This window comes from Leptonotus elevatus, chromosome 20 (genome assembly GCF_054856555.1).
Source record: "Leptonotus elevatus isolate MCC_2025b chromosome 20, RoL_Lele_1.0, whole genome shotgun sequence".
NCBI classification, from domain to species: Eukaryota; Metazoa; Chordata; class Actinopteri; order Syngnathiformes; family Syngnathidae; genus Leptonotus; species Leptonotus elevatus.
The window spans coordinates 7,115,557-7,133,919 of record NC_141258.1 but is presented as its reverse complement, the minus strand read 5'-3'; the positions used below and the strand labels follow the sequence as shown (position 1 = coordinate 7,133,919).

General features: G+C 41.8%; 2 protein-coding genes and 1 non-coding gene across 3 annotated transcripts; 2 read left to right on the top strand and 1 right to left on the bottom strand.

Annotated features, from left to right (window-relative positions):
• Nucleotides 1-464: 464 nt before the first annotated feature.
• trnal-aag (transfer RNA leucine (anticodon AAG)) lies at nucleotides 465-546 on the top strand. Its single transcript has one exon. It is a non-coding gene; the product is annotated as a tRNA-Leu (tRNA).
• A 146-nt stretch (nucleotides 547-692) lies between these two features.
• polr3e (polymerase (RNA) III (DNA directed) polypeptide E) lies at nucleotides 693-12,089 on the top strand. The gene is made up of 21 exons (XM_086064063.1): nucleotides 693-838; nucleotides 1,757-1,851; nucleotides 1,947-1,997; nucleotides 2,243-2,320; nucleotides 2,406-2,521; nucleotides 3,478-3,560; nucleotides 3,730-3,837; nucleotides 3,936-3,985; nucleotides 4,149-4,268; nucleotides 4,348-4,433; nucleotides 4,537-4,581; nucleotides 5,092-5,183; nucleotides 5,509-5,629; nucleotides 5,701-5,782; nucleotides 5,922-5,981; nucleotides 7,914-8,071; nucleotides 8,166-8,227; nucleotides 9,451-9,911; nucleotides 10,752-10,829; nucleotides 10,950-11,072; nucleotides 11,157-12,089. Exons 2-21 carry the CDS (start codon nucleotides 1,813-1,815, stop codon nucleotides 11,211-11,213), a joined length of 2,070 nt encoding a protein of 689 aa, XP_085920189.1. The 5' UTR covers nucleotides 693-838; nucleotides 1,757-1,812; the 3' UTR covers nucleotides 11,214-12,089.
• LOC147156782 (cerebellar degeneration-related protein 2-like) lies at nucleotides 11,708-18,247 on the bottom strand. Its single transcript, XM_086064064.1, has 6 exons — nucleotides 17,988-18,247; nucleotides 17,402-17,514; nucleotides 15,999-16,147; nucleotides 15,753-15,902; nucleotides 13,887-14,100; nucleotides 11,708-13,044 (listed from the first exon to the last, which is right to left on the bottom strand). Exons 1-6 carry the CDS (start codon nucleotides 18,067-18,069, stop codon nucleotides 12,511-12,513), a joined length of 1,242 nt encoding a protein of 413 aa, XP_085920190.1. The 5' UTR covers nucleotides 18,070-18,247; the 3' UTR covers nucleotides 11,708-12,510.
• Nucleotides 18,248-18,363: the final 116 nt, after the last annotated feature.

Below are 18,363 nucleotides of genomic sequence, written 5' to 3'. Positions count from 1 at the left end.
TATATTAAACAAATATCAATTAAAATCTAACATTACTTTAAATATGTTAAATACGTTTTAGGTCGATAATTGAAGCTGGAGTTGATTGCCTTGATAAAAAAAAAAAGTATGTTGTTTTATAATAAGGGCACCTTTATTTTATAGTTGACCATGATGACAATCTCAGATTATCGTAAAATATCTGGAAAAATACCGCTCACATGAGGTACATTTTAGAAACTGTTGCATAGCTTTGCATATTATAACGTAATGTTGAGATGGCTAACAAATATGTCTCTCTCCATTTTTTCAAACTTTATTTAAACAAAATTGGAGTAAATAATCATAACCCAATAAATGAAAGGGACTAAACCAACAACAGCAAATTTAGTACACAACTTCACATTATAAAACATCAGGGAAATTATATATAAAAATAACACTGAAAAATTCATCTATTTAAAATGTTCCAAGTTCTCCACATCGGTAGCGTGGCCGAGCGGTCTAAGGCGCTGGATTAAGGCTCCAGTCTCTTCGGAGGCGTGGGTTCGAATCCCACCGCTGCCAGTAATTTTTTGGACAATGTGCTGCAAACACACATTTCACTTTACAATTATAATACATTCCCTGACTTGACAACTAACATAAACGACAATGAACAAAAGTAAAAAACTATATTAATATTTTATCACCCGCTTTGCATTGTGGGCTCGGCCTCGCTTCACACGTGTCCGCTGTAGATCGGAGTCAACATGGTGTCCACTTCATGTGTGTTCGTGCTCCTTCCTCCACTTCGCCGTCCGCTTCGGTGGACAAATGTCACGCTGCTGAGATAGCTCACACACTTGGCTAATTGCAGGTAAAGTATATCATATAGCTGTGATTTTCAGTAGGACAAATTTTTCGCGTAATAGCAGGCCCCGTTCACTCGCCCAATGTTATTTCTACCGGCATGTGTGAATCAAAGCTAGTTAGCTTATGCTAAAGTTGCTAACCTGCCGCTGCTTCAACGTTAGCTCACTTCGTCACGTTTACGTTTGTTATAGAACATATTGTCCTTTGCGTGGGGCTCCGTGAAGTTCGTTTTATAATGCAGGCGGTGTGGTATTTTTTGTACGTTTTTGTCTAGTTTGGCGGAGTTTAACGCAGGCCTGCCTGACAATTTGCTGTGTGTTTTGCTAATGTGCTAACACACCTCGAAAAGGCTTATTTTAGAGAGTAATGGCTCGAAAATGCATTAGAATCAATACTAACCGCTGCCCAGTGGTGTGAATTAGTTTGTTTCAATGTGTTCAAACCTTGGAAAGCAATTTGAATTCGATTTCGCGTTCTTGCATCACCTGTTTGACCTCATCATAATCAGTGTTTACCTGCTTCTATTAGCATTCTAGCACTGAGTCATCACATAAATATTGGGCGACATATAGCAATTGATTTTCTTGTGGTTGAAACACTGTTTGGACTGCCACTGCTCACTGAATTGTTGAACATGTTCAATTGAAGCTATTTTACCACCTTTTAAAGTTCACATATTATGGTTGAGTTTTTAATGACTGTACTTAAATAAATGGTTGCATAATGCCTGTCCTCCTTTTTAGGGGTAAAATTAAACAGCCAAGTAAAACTTTTATCTCCCTATTTCTGAATAAGTGTCTATGTGCTAGGAGTCTTTTCCAACAGTGATTTGGCTGGACAAAAGTTTGAAGTTTGGTTCTTGCTCTTAATGTGCGATAACATAATAATGTGCTAAAATACATAATGTGTCTCCTTTTGAAAGTTTGGTTTCGCTCTCCCTACACCACCTTCCCCCCTCCTGACTCCGCTTCCTAAAATATGGCCAGCGGGGATGACGACGACCCCATTATAGAGGAGGTATGCGCTCACTGGAAGATCAAAGATACTTGCTGTTGAATCAATCAGCATTGATTCCTTTTTTTATTTTTATTTTATTTTTTTTGCACCCGCAGATTGACGTCTATCTCGCTAAAAGCCTTGCAGAGAAGCTTTATCTACTCCAGGTGGGTGTTTTGTGTTGCATTCGATGCAAATTAGTTGCCATCATGACTGGGCGGATGGCGTTTAAATAAAAAGGCTACTTTAAAAAAAATATATTTTATAACTCTAAATCTGTTCCGATTTGAATGTATTTATTTTCCCCGGCTTTCGCTTATAGAAAAATAGACAGTGATTTTTAACCAGTTAATGACATGTTAGTGTCTGAATAACGCAGGCCCAAGCTGCTGCTAATTTTCTCCCGTTGCAGTACCCCGTGCGACCATCCACCATGACCTACGACGACATCAACCTTTTGGCTGCTAAGGTCAAACCCAAACAGCAGCGGGTAAAAAAACAAAACTAAAAACCTTTAATACATGCTTACTTTATCCTCAAATTATTCCAGAAAATTGTGATTATGGTGCCCGTAGGTGGAGCTGCAGATTGCCATGGACACCACGAGCCCCAACTACTGCCGCAGCAAGGGAGAGCAGATAGCGCTGAATGTGGACGGTACCGGCTACGAGGAGAACAACACCTATTCAGTGTATGTTTTGCGGCGAAACAGGCTTACTATAGAACATTTTGACTGTATGTGTGTTATGCTGGAATATCTCCACTAGATGTCACCGTGTCTTCATAGTGCACAATTTATTGCCTGGAAAGTGGAAGCAAAAAAGAAGAAGAAGCCTTTTTTCACTCATTTTGAAGAACATTTCTAACAATGCATGTTTTTCATGCTATTTCCGCTCTCACTGAACAACAATTATTTTTCTTATTGTATTTAGTAAAACGGCAATTAAAAGGGAGTGAAACTGATTATTGGGTTTGAAAAACAAACCATTTTTTGCTTAGCCATTACTGATTAGATGGTCAATTAAACAAATGTACACAGCCAAATTGAATTGGAATGAAAGTAAATAAACACATACAAATATTATAAATAAATAAATATAAACATTGTATTTTAATGTGTTGTCTAATTCAAGGGTCATTGGGTGGATTCCATACAAATGAGATCAAGATAGTCGCAAAAGTCATGTTTCATATTTTTGCCAACATTTCCATAGACAATAACATAACCTGCAAGAACCTTTTTTTTTTTACACACATAATTTAAAAGGAATATTTTTTTGTTAACAACAAATGTAAGTAATTTTAAATTGTATTTTTAGTTTTTGTCAGTATTGTGCAAGTAAAATTATGTATTATAAAAAATAAAATTTTAGAATATATAGTTTTACTTTTTTTTTTTTTAATATTTAAACAGTTTTAATGAATGTATCATTCTTATATCACACTTGAAAATAAATTTCACTTCTATGTTATATGCAAATTTTTTAAATCAGTGCAATCCCCCCTTTTTTTTTAATGTGTTGTGGATTTAAAAAAAAAATTACCCCAAAGTGACGTCGCGACGATTTACTGAGTGGCTCATTTTAAAATGGAGGTTGTTGAATGTAGCATGTTAAAGTGACACGGGAGCTGATGTCTTTTTTACAGGAAAATGATGGACAATCAGAGCTTCTCGTCTATCCAGGCCACCACCAACACCTCCCGATACGCCGCTGCCATCTTTCGAAAAGGTCTCGAGTTGTTCTTTTTCTTGAAAAAATTGCATGTGTGAGAAAATTGTTGAGAGTTATACATTACGGTCATTAAAAAAATTACAAAAAAAAACATGCCTTAAATTTCAATTTTTTTTTACAAACGATCCTCATTTTTTTATTATTTTTTTGCTGATGCTGTCCACAGGCGAGCTTCATGTGACGCCGCTGACGGGAATCCTGCAGATGAGGCCCAGTTTTACATACCTGGACAAGGCCGACAACAAAACGAGGGAGCGAGAGGCGGCCAACGAAGGTCCCAGTTTTCTTCTTTCTTCTTTATTTTTCTCACATATTTTTTGTTTTCTTCTGCTTGTTGTATTGCGCGCATCTGAGGGTTTCCCTTCCACACAGGTGGAGACTCGTCCCAAGATGAAGGTGAGGAAGAAGCCAAGGCCATTTCGGTGAGTGCTCGCTTTTCCCACACCAGAGGTTTTGCATTTTTGGCATTTATTATTATTAATTCATATGAAAATATGGGATACAAATAGAGGAATCATTTCAATATCAAATAGAATATAAAGCTGTGCACACTCACATCGACCATGTTTTATTCTGCTCCTGCAGGTGAGGTTCGCTCGGCCCGAGTCGGAGCAAGCGCGCCAGAGGAGGATCCAGTCGTACGAGTTCCTCCAAAAGAAGCAGGCCGAAGAGCCCTGGATCCACTTGCAGCACCACAACGTCAAGGTAGCTCGTCACGATGAGTGCCCGCTGATTATTATAATGAATGGTACTCCAGTAAGTCCGCCATTTTGTTTTGCCTCAGGACGAGCGCTCGGAACACGAAAGGCAGTATTTGTTCTGTCAGAATGTGGACGCCTCCGACAACTCTGAGCTGGTTAAAACGCCCAAGTGAGTTCTTGAACGCATCTCCAAGTTGGAGACAGGATTTCCTCAAATTGTGGACATTTATTTAATAATGATGGCTTACAATGGAGATTCTTTGTCCCGGCAGGGAGTACCTCACGATGCTGATGCCGCCGCTGGCGGAGGAAAAATTGTAAGCGTTCATCTTTTTCTTTCTCACTGTAGTTTGTATTTTAACTCATTCGCTCCCAGCCATTTTCACTGAAGCAACCCCCTTCACTCCCGGCTGTTTTACTGGATTTTGACTGATTTTTCCAGGCCCACAGAATATTGTGTTCTATTGCTATAAAAAAAATGGAACCTACCGAAAGAAAGGTTAGAGTCTCTTCTTTCATTAGGAAAAAATAATAATATTTCGATCTGTATACGATTTACAGCAATTAGCATTAGAATATAGCTAAGTTTCATCATTATAGTTTAAAACATGGCCCTAGTTGATCTCTTGTACTCTGCTGCCACCTAGTGGTTGTTTTTGTAATAACTACCATTGCTTAAACCCTTTTGTGCAGTTGAAAGGCTGCATCAAAGCCTTATGTATGCTCTAGCATAAAAACAACAACATAAAAATAACCTATAAATACATCTTTGGGACACTTAAAACATTTAAAATAGAACATAACCTATTTTCAACCGTCTGTCGTAGCGTGAAGCCCATCGGCCCGAGCAACGTGCTGTCCATGGCCCAGCTGCGTACGTTGCCGCTTGGCGAGCAGATCAAGACGCTGATGAAGAACGGTAAGTGAACGTTACAGCTTACATCATCAAAAGAAGAATAAGGATGATGTATTTTTTTTAGCTGTTTATTTTTGTCAGAAAATTGCTTCCCTAAATTGTATTTATTAATTTTTTCATTTATTTTGTACACATTTATCTTATTTAAGAATTGCTTGATTTACTATAATTAAAAAATAATAATAATAATAGGGAAAAAATGTTAGTAAAATATTTTTATTTTACTTATTAGGGGTGTCAAAATGAGTGTGTTCATGTGATTAATTACGATAAAAAAAATTTTTTAATTGCCTGACCCCTAAAAATAATCTTTGTCCCCTCCCTGCAGTCAAAGTGATCCAGTTTGCCAGCCTGATGGGCCTGCTGGCCTCGGGCACCGACTCCACCGCGGTACTGCGCTGTATCCAGCAGGTGGCGCTGCTAGTCCAAGGCAACTGGGTGGTGAAGAGGTACGAAAACGCCCCCCCACCAGCGCCAATCGGATCCGGCTGAGTTTAATGGGCACTTTTTGTCGTTTCAGTGACGTTCTGTATCCCAAAAACACGTGCAGCCCTCACAGCGGCGTTCCGGCCGATTTGCTGTGTCGGGGGAGAGATTTTGTGGTGAGCTCAACTGAAAGGCAAAGTGATGCGTTTTTATATTGTTGACATATCTTTGTTGTTGTAAGAAGTGGATTTATTCATAAATTGGTCATCAAAAAAGTTTTTGTGTGTTTTCTTTTTTTCATATTTGTCACTGCAGATGTGGAGATTTACGCTGGAACGCTCCCTGATGAGGAAGGAAGTGGCGGCCGTGATCAAAGTAAGCCTCGTGTTTTGCCACCTTAACTCTTTGACTGCCATAAACGTTATAAAACGTTTAGCATAAACCTAGGGAAGGGCGCCGAGGACGTTAAAAGACGTCCCCTATGTTTTTTTTTTTTTTTTTCAAAAACGGGTGCAGGAAAGCCTTGGGCAGCTGTGCTGAAAGTATCAGGCAGATATGATTAGTCAAAGACTCGTTTTGGCCCCTAGAGGGCAGCGATGACTCTCTTTGCACAAGGTTGGATGGGCCGCCCACCGTGGGCGTCAGTAGAAGACGTGAGGCGGAGCTAGAGTGTTGAGGAGACAATGGCTGATGAAAGCCACAATGGCTGACCAAGCAACCGGTTGCAAGCAGCTCACGCTTGAGCATTTTTTTCAAAGACGGAAAGCATCAATCAATACTAAAAAGCGCATTGATGTCGACATGATGATGACTCCGAGCTCTACGCCAAAGTTGGAAGCTTTGGCGCGACTGTTACTATCACGTAGTAAGCCTCACCGGCTAAGCGCGGCTAGCGCTGCTAAGGCCGGAAAACGCGCACAATAGCCGGCCGGGTACTTCTGCACAAGCGGACATTCGATCGGGCGATGGAGAGTTGGCATCGACCAATGCAGATTGATGATGATGATGATGATGACTCCGAGCTTGACGCCAAAGTTGGAAGCCTTGACGTGTTTACGATCACGTAGTAAGCCTCACCGGCTAAGCGCGGCTAGCGCTGCTAAGGCCGGAAAACGCGCACAATAGCCGGCCGGGTACTTCTGCACAAGCGGACATTCGATCGGACGATGGAGAGTAGTCGAAAAGCATCGACCAATGCACATTGATGATGATGATGATGGTCACTCCCGAGGTTGACGCCGGAGTTGGAAGCATTGACGCGGCCGTTATTCTCTCGTCATAAAGCCTCACCGGCTAGCGCTGCTAACGCCGGAAAACGCGGAGCTGCACAAGCGGACATTCGATCGGACAATGAAGAGTACCCCGAGTCCAATGCATATTCATCGGAGGAGCGGGTACAGTCTGATCACGGAGAAGACACTGTTTCTGGACTACGATGCCACCATGAATGGAGTGGATAAAATGGATCAGAACATCTCCTACCACCCGGTATAGCAACTGAAGGACACGGGGAAGCGAGACGTAACGAAACCGTAGCATGATCCTGATATTAGACTTGATGACACACTGCAGTATATACTTGCTATTCCCCGGAAAAAAACGGCCTGCAAGAAAGTGGCGCACGCGAAGAGGCAATCTGTTGTGCAAATGCTGTTGCGTCTCTTTGCACGCAGGAGAGTGTTACAAAAAGAAAAACTGTCGTTGAAACATCCACATATTTGTAAATAGCACCACAGTTGCACACATTTGTAAATAGTTTGCCAAATTGTTGTCAAATTGTTACACTGTTGAATGTAAATAAACGTATTTTGCTATCAAAAAACACTTTTTCATTCTTGGTGGTAGTGTTTTATAGAAGTAAAGCACTATTTAGGTGTTTGTGGCATCATTCATGGACAAAAAGAAGTGTCAAATTCACTAGAATGCATGAAATAATATCGTTTCACTAAAAGCTTGATTTCTCCGTATTTTGGTCCAACACAGGCGAAATTGGGTCAAACTAACCATTTTCTATTGTTGATTACTAAAGAACGGAATAAGGTAGAAACAAACTCTTTTTTTCTGATGAAAGATGAAAGTCCAATCTTTCATTTGGTAGTACGTGTGTTTCCATAGTCCAAACAGAACATTTTCTGTGGACCTTGAAAGATCAGTCAAAATGCTTAAATCGGCTGGCACTGACGGCATCCCTTTTCTGAAAACGTCTGGCAGTCAAAGAGTTAAAAAGCCCCGGAGCAACAAAACGAAAAGATGCTCCAACTTAATAATTCAGGCGAACGTAACCGACTTGGTTCTTCTCTTTTCCAGCTTCCGCCAGAGGATGTGAAGGATTTCCTGGAGCAGGTGGCGGTGCCGCGGGTCAACCGCGGCTGGGAGTTCCTGCTTCCCGCCGATGCCGACTTTGTCAAGAAGCACGCCGACGTGGCTCTCCGCCAGCAAATGCTGTGGATGGGCCTCCAGAGCAAGTGGGTGACGCAAGACGCAACGAACAAGTTTCACCAAAGAAAGGAGATTAGACTAATGACAATTTGTGTGTTTTTTTTATTTTTTATTTTGAAGATTGGAAAAAGTCTTCAACTTCTCAAAGGTCGACTTCCTGCCAAAGAATTCTCCGCAGCCAGGTGTGTAATGAGCCACTTCAGCCAGTAGGGGATAGTAATACGTCATCATTGGGAAGTAGTAAAAATTAAACCCTGGAAAAATTAATACCTTCCTCCATGAGTAATAATAATGATAATAGAATATTAGATGGTTTTTTTTATGTAAGGTATAATAATTAAGGCTCTCAGGAAGGCAATTAGGTTGCTGGAATCAAAGCGATTTGGCCGTCATCATGACAATAATAATAAATTAGGAGAATGCTCATAACACTAATAGTCATAATTAAAGTTTTTTTTTTAATACTACCTCAATACTTGGTCCCTATAAATAATAGCATAATGGTCAAATGTACAGTAGTACAATGTTAATGCTCATAATTATAATGCTCATAATAGTGTTGTTATAAATCGTAATAATCATCAATAAAACACCCAAGCAGGTGTTTAATTTGCAACAATTATTGCAATTTGTATTCGACTGTCTGCCCTAATAATAATAATAATAATGAATTATCATTATTATGATGCCCATGACAAATCTTCTTCATGTAATAATAATAATAATAATAAATCCATCCGTTATCTATCTCACTAGTTAATTATCTAAAAAGACAAGAATTGTAGTATAATTAACTTTTTTTTTATTTTACACAATACTTCTTGCACTTAACAAATATTCCAGATTGACGCCTTCTTAAAATAATTGCCCATGTCATTATTTCAGATTTTTCAGGAAAAACGAACCATTTATATCATGAGGAGAAGATTTTTGCAAAAAACAAAACATGACTTAGGCTATATATATATATATATATATATATATATATATTTAAAAAAAACTAAGCATTTTTGAAAAAAGTAACACTAATAAGCTCACATTAAAAACAAATTCAAATTATTTAAAAAAAACTATATGCAATTTAACTATAAAGAAAAATTCAAGACTATAACCCTGGTAGGAACCTCACAAAGATGCAATTTTTCCAATTTGTATGTAAGAGCATTTAGTTTGCTCTCTATTTGGAATAAATTGCTGGCTGGGTTGCCAGGTAAAACTAATTAATACATCATGTGTATAAAATATATATTTAGTTGTAATGGCTTGTGTACTGTAATACTGGAGTTGGCTCAAACTACCTGAGATCAATTATTTGTGTGTTTAACACACTTGGCCGGTAGAGCTGATTTCAATTCTGCTGCCATTTTAAATATCAGTGTAGTAAAAAGTGTGTTTGTGGTTGCAGATCCGGTGCACATCAGTGGCGAGCAGCGTCTGAAGTTGGCGCAGGGTCGCGCTCAGGAGAAGCAAGCCTCTTTCCAAAAGGTTGTGGACGCCAAGCGAGCAGGAAGCGGCGGCGCCCGCATCAAACAGGAACCCCTTAGCGACGGCGAGGCCGAACCCATGGACACGTCCTCTCCTTCGCCGTCCCGGTCGGGCATCCCCAACGGCTCCGTCAACGGCTACGCCGGCGCCGAGCACGCCAACGGCGGCAGCCCCACCGCCGCCGCGCCCTCACCGGAGCTGCTGGACTTTGTGACAAAGACCTTCAGGAAGAATCCCGTGTTGACGCTGAACGAGCTCAAGAGGCTCATGAGCCTCCACCTGGCCACCATGCCGGCGGGGCGCATACCCTTCGGACCCGTGTCGGACCACGTTCTGCAGGACGCTGTGCTGCTCAGCCGCTGCAAGCAGATCACGGTGCCTGTGAGTATTCATGCATGTCACTTCCTGGTATAGGAAATGGATGGAACCTCATTTGGTAACCTGAGTGGAACCGTAGGTAATATAGGTGGAACCATATTTGGTATTTTTGTGGAATGGATTGTTTTATTGTTTTGTAATATGATGAGTTGTCTACCAGCAAAAGGTTTGTGATGCAATCTCGGCTCTGTGTGCTACCAAATTTGATTGACAGGTGTGACTTTGAGCGTAGCTTGGCACAGATTGTGTTTTGACTGCGCTGCAGCTTATTTGGAATTGTACCGGATTTAGCGCCATCTCTGGGCGTCACGGTCTTGTGTTACAGGTTGCGAGTTAAGTCTTATCCCAACTGCAGCCTTGAGAGGATTGCAAGTGGATTGGTGGGGAGCGGTGGGGGCAATGGAGGCACGCCACGTTTATTAGGCAACCGACGATTAGCTTCGGCGCTAAGCTCATTACGTCTGCGTGAGCCGTCAAACGGGCAGGGTAGCGGACCTGGGAGGGGCCGAGCTGCGTTTTGTCAGGAAGCCAGGAAACACAATGTCTGCCATTTTGTTTTCAGGTGGCTTTTTTAGGCTCATTTTTTGACTCCCTGCGGATTCCTTGAGACAAACGTTGTCTGACTACTAATGTACTAGGCTTGAATATTTTCGAGGAACCATATTTGGTAACATTTGGAAACCTGAGTGGAACCACATTTGGTCACCAAAGCCCCAAAACGCGGTTACCAAATATGGTTCCACTTTGGGTATTTGTTTGGCTTGTTTGGTTTTTGTATGTCCACACAAACAAACATTTAACTAAGATCCAAACTTAACACTTTGGTTTCTCCTCTAACTGTAGTTCCCCGCTCTGACCACGGCTTCTGCCGACATACAAAAGGTGTTCGGCTTGTGGGAGAGCGGAGAGGACTGCGACAAGGTGAGCGAGGGGGGAGGGGGGGGGGGGTTACAATGGAGAGTTCTGTTACATTGTAATAAAAAAACAAACAGTAGCTCATATTTCTGCTAAGCTAATTTTATTTCTCCTGGCGGGGCACAGCACCGGCGCCTGCTTTACGATATGTTCGCCAAAACATATCGCCTGAAACGGACCGCGGTGCACGCCCGGCTCAACGAGGAGTTCGGCAACGTCGCCAAGGCCGACGTGGACCGGTTGCTCAAGGTGAGCACCCGAGCGGGGGGATTCTTTCCAAAATGAGAACGGACCTTTTTATTTCCATATTTTTTTTATTATTCCCTCCCTCAGGAATGCTGCATCTGCAACGCTGGCATGTGGTACCTAAAGGGAACCACTCAGTCCTGACCCAAGCAGCCCGCCCCAGGGGGCACCCTTAGCCAATCACAGTGTCACAAGGGAGCGCGGCCGAGGTGAGAGCCGGTCGCGGCCGGTCACGACGACCGCGTTGTCGTCTGCCGCTGAGAGCGTTGAGAAAAAGCGGTCTTTGAAGGGGAATCTTCAAAACAAACGCCTCATTTATTTATGGTTTTTTTTCCCCCGATGGACCTTTTTGGAAGGCTACACGGCCGCCATTTTGTGTTCATCCATTAAGATGTAGGATGCAGTAAGACACAAGTAGTCTCTGGCACTTTTTTTTTTTAAACATTAACCAAAAAAAACAAGCAAGGCTAAAAAGTGAAAGTTCATTTCAGACTTCATGCATCTCTACTCGTGACTCGTGTTGGGAACGACAAACTTTCGACTGCTGCGTTTTGTTTGCTTTTTACTCGAATGTACAGAAACGGTTGTGGATGATCAATAAAAACAAAACATTTACATGAAAGTTTGTCATGTTTGATCGCCGGAGTCTAAATTGGAATAAATTGACGTGTATTTCCGTGCCATAATGCAATAGAATTTCAACAAAGTGGATTTATTTTTATTTTTATTATTATTATTGTGACACTAATTCAATAAATATGCATAATTAGAAATGACATACTAAGCAATGTAAACAATGATTGTGGCTCAGAACGGCAACATTACCTTTTTTTTTTCTTCCCCCTCTCCTTGATGAACTTTAACATTAGCATCTTTAACACGACTTACCCATTCACACACTCCTGTTAGAACAAAGTGAAAAGGGCACGAGACAACCTTGACAGCGATCAAAACGTTCACTCAGTCATCCAACATGGAGAAGTAATCAAGTATCGGATATTTGTTGCATAAAATTCAGCACCGTCCCTTTTTCCTCTTATTTCACGAAGACACATTCAGAGTTGCTACAATTCAGATATAGTAAGAATTAAAGCTTTCACATTGGAGTAAATAGCATACAGCCTGGTAGCGATTGCAATGAATTAGAGGAAAAAGTGCTAGAAATAACATGTAGAAGTTAGGGCTGGGCGCTTAAACAGTTTTATTTTTTATTTTTTTTTATTTAAGTGGCTTCTGAAGTAGTTCAAAGTCTCCGCTGACGTGCACTGCTGCCACTAACAAACTAGATGCAAACTAAAAGTCTGTCTGTTGTGTTAAGGCCATAATCGCCCAGCCCAAAATAGTAATAAATGTTTCCATTGGAATTCATTGGAGAAATAATAAATAATTTCCTAATGAGAAAACATCACTGCCTTTTTTTTTTTCTTTCATGCCGGCATCATCAAGTACAGGATGGCCTGGCCCTGTTCTCCAGGTCCTTTTTGGTTTTCTGGATGCGAGCGAAAATCTCCCGGAACAGTTCCTTGTACTCGGGCTGCTGCAAGCCGCCGTTGTAGTCGGCGGTCTGAATTGCCTTGTGGCTCACCACCTCCTCTTCCTCCTCTCGTTGGCGTTGCTGTAATCCAAAGTGCCTGAGCAGCTGCTCGTATTTGACCTGCAAGGCGCTGTACTGCGCGTCCACCTCGTTGAGCAGCGAGATGCCGCCGCGTTCCGCCTTGCCGGCCCGTCGGCCGCACCAGCACTCGTGCTCGCCCGCCGGGTCGGCGCCGTGCTTGCTTTTCAGGAGACGCTCGCTGGCCCAGCGCTTGAGGGGCCGTCGGCTTCGGGGGGACGACCCGCTGGGCTCGGCTTCCTCGTCGCGCTCTTCCTCTTCCTCCTCGGGGAGAGCGTACGCCACGTTGAGCCGGGAGAAGGATTCGGACTTCCACAGGTGGCGAAGCTCTTCGGCCTCTCGCTCCAACTCGGATACTCGCATCTGCAGACACAAAACAAGTCAGTGTATATATCCACGATAATCAGAGGTGGTAAATCCAGATCCAGAAAGTAGAAACGCAGCCACAGTTTGGCTTTAGCCCTAGGTGCTAGCTCCATTGATGCTTGTTTACCTTCCAAAGAGCTAGCTAGAAACCCTGCCACAGTTTGGCTATATGCTGCATTCAAGGATGGTCGGAAGTCGGATAAATCAGTTGTTTTTTCCCAGTTCAGACCTGAAAGCGTTCGAGGCGAAAGTAAACAACCAAAATGGCGGATAGTGATAAATATTTTTTTTAATTTTGGTCCTCAAAACTCATTTTGACCTCCAGCAAACTTGCCTTCTTGCAATTTTGCTTCATTTATTATTATTTTTAAAAAAAATCTTATTTCATAAGCATTCAATAGAGTTCAGGAGTTGAGAAAGTGAGAAAGCGGGTTTTGTTACGTGAAGTCATGTCGAATATAGTATATTTTATACTCGAGTAAATTGTGTTTTGCCATTCACAGTCTGCGTTCCTGGTTTGAACCCGGAAAAGTCCGACTTCCGGCCATCCTCGAATGCAGCATTAGCCCCAGGTGCTAGCTAGCTAGTCAGCTCCATTAGTGCTTGTTTACCTGCTAGCTCCATTAGCGCTCGTTTGCCTGCTAGAGAGCTAGCTAGCTAGCCACAGTTTGGCTTTAGCCCCCGGTTTGATGTGGTTTGCTCCGTTGGTGCTCGTTTACCTGCTAGAGAGCTAGCTAGCTAGCATCGGGCTAAAGCCAAACTGTGGCAGGGATTTTTACTTTCTGGACCTGAATTTGCCACCTCCCGTATATAATAGTATAAATTCCCAATTTTCGTACCCTGCACGTCTCCATGCCAGCCAGCTGCTGTTCGAGCGCCGCGTTCTCCCTGCTCAGTAGCCCCGCCTCCCGCTCGGCCTCCTCCCGCCGCGCGCGCTCTCCGGCGTACTGAGCCTGGAGGCTGCGGAGGGAGCGGCGCAATGACGTCTGCTGCTCCTCGTGCCACCGCTGCACGCCGTCGAGGCGAGTTTCTTCGGGATCGCCGTCACGCTGCCTGCACAGTCACAGTGGAGCAAATCATAGGAATGCATGCAGGTACATACATGTTATTAAAGGGGAAGTCAACCCAACCAAATTTTCTTTTCAATAATATTTTCTAGGTGCCCCCTGCGTTTGTTGAGTGTGAATAAAGCAGCAAAAATCCACCTGTTGTTATCTATCTCAGGCGGCGGCCATTTTGCCACGTTGACTGAAAATGACATCACAGTTGCTCCGGTAACAACCAAACATGTATCTGGTGAATGTCACATACGACCAAACTCGGAAATCGGTCAACAGCTAGTGACAAAATGTCCGCCTCCTAGATGGATAAAATTGGGTGGATTTTGTTGCTTAATTCATATTCCATAAACTCAATATATATATATATAATAATGTAAAGAAAATTTGTAGTTTGACTTCCCTTTTAAAGCTACGTACAATATGTAATATATTTATAAAATATTGCAATTTAAAAATGACTGACTAACTTTTGCTAATACTTTTGTCACCTTATTCAACTAGATTCAAAATCAATAGATAGAAAATAAATCAAAATAAAAGTGTAAAATAACTAAATACACAAAAACAAATTTTAACATTTGTGTTAATTATGACTTCAAAAATCAACATTCAGCTCAACCAGAGCTTTTTTTTTTTAGAATTAGTGATTCAAATCTTTCATATTTTGGTTGCATCTTCATGAAAATCTGAAATATGTAATAAAAAAAAAGTAAAATAGCCGATTATAAATATCTAAATTTGTAACCTTATTCGCATCTCAAATTTGATTAGAAAAACTGATGAAATTACATTTGTTAAACAATTTTATCTTTCCAAATTTGTTGAGCTAAAAATAGCAAAATCATTGAGCCATTTTCAGCGGTAAAAAGTTACTATGTTGTCCAGAATGAATTTCATAACCTCGTAATTTTTCTTGTGCAATTAATAACTTAAAAAAATAAATAATTCCCACTTGCTGTCGCTTGAAAATGACATCACCTGTGCTGAGGAAGTAGGTAACGACCAATCATGGCTCACCTGTTTTCTGGGTTTGGTCAACCAGCTGAGCCACGATTGATCGTTACCTACTTCCTCAGCACAGGTGATGTCATCTTCAGTCAAAAGCAAGTGGGAAAAATATAGTTTTTAAAGGTATTAATTGTACATGAAAAATAATGAAGTTACCAAATTAATTCTGGACAAAATATTAAATTAAATATTAATTCAAGTATCCCTTTAAAAAAATATCTAAATGTAGGTCGAATTATGTTCAAAATCTCGAACTTTTTATAATAACAAAATGAATTAAAAAGACTTGGAAAAATATTAATAATTTGATGTTATAGGTGAAAAGTCCAGAGCGTGGAGCCGAATGACGCCCTTTGCACTCTTGCGGTAACACCATTTTCACTTATCTCACCCTTATTATACAACACATTAGTCATCATATTTACGTTTTATCTTCGGCACAGCGCGTTCTAAACGAGCAGGAGGTGATAAACTGATGTCACATTGACGACGCAACCAGGAAGCATTCAGTTCTTCACTTCCTCACACAATATTGCAAACTTAAGTTTGAAATGTGGGCGACTACGCTCACAGCTGATTAGCGAGACGCGCCAATAGACTTAAAACAAGTCAGCCGGAAGCCAGTTGGGCTCAAACCTGAGATTTTGCAGCTCCTCCAGACTCTGTGCCCCGCGTGACACCCGCCGGCCCCCCCGGCCGAGTTGCGAGGGTCCCAGCTTCATGTCGTCCACCTGCCGCTGCAGCTCGTCCACGCGCGTCTGCAGCACATCCACCGTTTCCGTCAACCTGCGCCGACATAAAACACACAAGCTCGGATATCGGATTTGCGCGATAAGTCGGCCCTGCTTTCTCGTGCTGATGGCGTTTGTGTTGTGTTCGGACCCGTGGATCTTGTGCTGGGCTGTGCGATTGTCCCGAGTCAGCTTGTGGTTGCACTGCTCCAGCTCGCGGGACGCCACGTCCAGCTGCTCGTACACTTTGGCGTGCTGGTCGTTCACCTGCCGCAGGAGCTCCACTTGCTTGCCCAGGTACTGGACCACAAAAAAAAAACAATCACTATCGGAAAATTATTTCATGTTCTCTAAAAATCAACAAAAGTGAGTACACCCCTAGGTGAAAATGCCAAAAGTGTCAATATTTTGTGTGGCCAGCAGGTTCATTATTAGTTTTGAAATTTTCATTATAGTTAGTTTTTATTTTGTTTTGAGTTTTTTTTATTTAATTAGTTTTAATTAGTTTTCAGGGTGGCTCTGTTAGTTTTTTTTATTGGTTTTAGTTATTTCAAAAAATGCTTAATTTTAGCTTTAGTTAGTTTCAGTATTAGTTTTACTTGTTAAAACGGAAAAAGTAACGTATTTCTTGCCTCGCGTTGCATTTTCGGTTGAGTTAAATGAACAAGCGCAAAAATGTCGCTGAGGAACGACGTCATCTGAAGGTGCTTTTCTATTGGCTGCTGCGAGATGACGTCGCTTCTGCGACACCCTCTCAAACGTCCTTATTCTGGTTAATATCGAAAATAAATACACTTAAATTAAATCACATTTAAGGCTCGTGCATTGAATTAATTACCAAAGACGAAAACTTGGCCTTGGTCTCATCAGACCACACAGCATGGTTCTGCAGAAATGTGAGGGGGTGTAATACTGTGCATTTTTTAAATAATAATAATAACGCATCGGATTTATATGGCGCTTTTCTAGACACTTTTTGTCTTGAGATGATCTTTAAATAGTGTAAATTACAACCCCATTCACTGTTCTTTAAAAAAATAAATAATAATAATAATAATTAACAACTGCACTGTTACTACAAAAGCAATAGCATAATATAAGGACAAGTCATTCGGTATATGAGTATATCTAATATTACAAACAGCTCTGTGCATTATCAACAAAGCGACCCAAGTGAGGACGGACGGATAAACTTTTATCTTATCAGAGCGGCAATTTGAACCTGTTGTTAATGAACATTGCCTTCACTCTGACCACAGCACGACCTCAATGCATGTGTGTGTGTGTGTGGGGGGGGGGGGGGGGGCGTGTGTTTGTGTGCCTAAATGTTGACGCCATTTAGGACTTGTGGATTAAATCAACATGTCAGTGCTGAGAAGGCCTCGCCGGCCACACAAAGCAGATTTAAGGACATTAAAGTAATCCAGAACAGTTCACTTCCTGTTTTTTTGTTGTTGCAAAGTTTACAAATATTTTGAAGTCACGATCCCAAAGACCTTGACTGATGAGTGTAACCACGGCAACCCGGTTGTCAATGTCCCGGGAGTCTTATACCTCGATCTCTTGCACTTGCTCCTGATTGGTGGAACACATCTGCTGCAGGCCCTGTTCCAGCTCGCGGTTCCTCTCCAGCAACGACTTTCCCAGCTCGGCGGCCAGCTGAAGGTCTGCGGAAGGAGACGCGCGCGGTTTGGATACGGGCAGTGATAGAACTGAGGACGGCATTCATATTTTGGTGACGATTGGTTGTCGTTTTGAGGCATTAAGCTACATTCCGTTTTTTTTTGTTTTTTTTAGACCGTCTACAAGGTTTTTGACTCTGACCTAGGTACACAATTTGCAAACCGTGTGTTGTGATCCACTGACCCACTTGTGCGGATGTGCAGGGCCTAATTAGGCTAATTGACAATACCACTAAGCTATCCTCCAATTAAGTTGCAGGCAAATCAATAACGTACAAAAAAAATAAATTAATAAAAACGTTTTGCGCTGTCACCTCTCTTCTGGTATCCTTTTCAAATTAAAACACCATGACATATCCACATTGATTGATAAAACGGAATTTTATTTTCAATTTAAAACGCGGCTAATTAAATGAGACTCGCTTCTATCGTAGCTGAAGAAAGGTTGCAAAGGTTACCGTGTTCGAGGTCTTGCTTGTCGTACCAGGGCTCATCCTCCTTCAGCTCGAACTCCTCTTCAACGCTCATGTCCGTCAGCATCTCGGCGGCTGGCTAGAAATATTCCAGTTCGTTTAGCGTCGAACGCTTTTCCGAATTAACATGATGAACGCAGGCTTCCAAGTGATTATTATTATTACTATTATTAAAGACTGGCCGTAAAAAACGGCTCGCTGTTCTGGCAAGCGGCTGGTATAACCGCGGCGCACGAGCGTCTCAGGATAACGCTAATAAGAAATTCTGATGTGTCAAGAGACTTCTTGTTCGGCGGCTTCAAAATAAAAGTTTATGATAATACACAGCGCTCAAAACCGGCGCGGTAATAACTTTAAATCC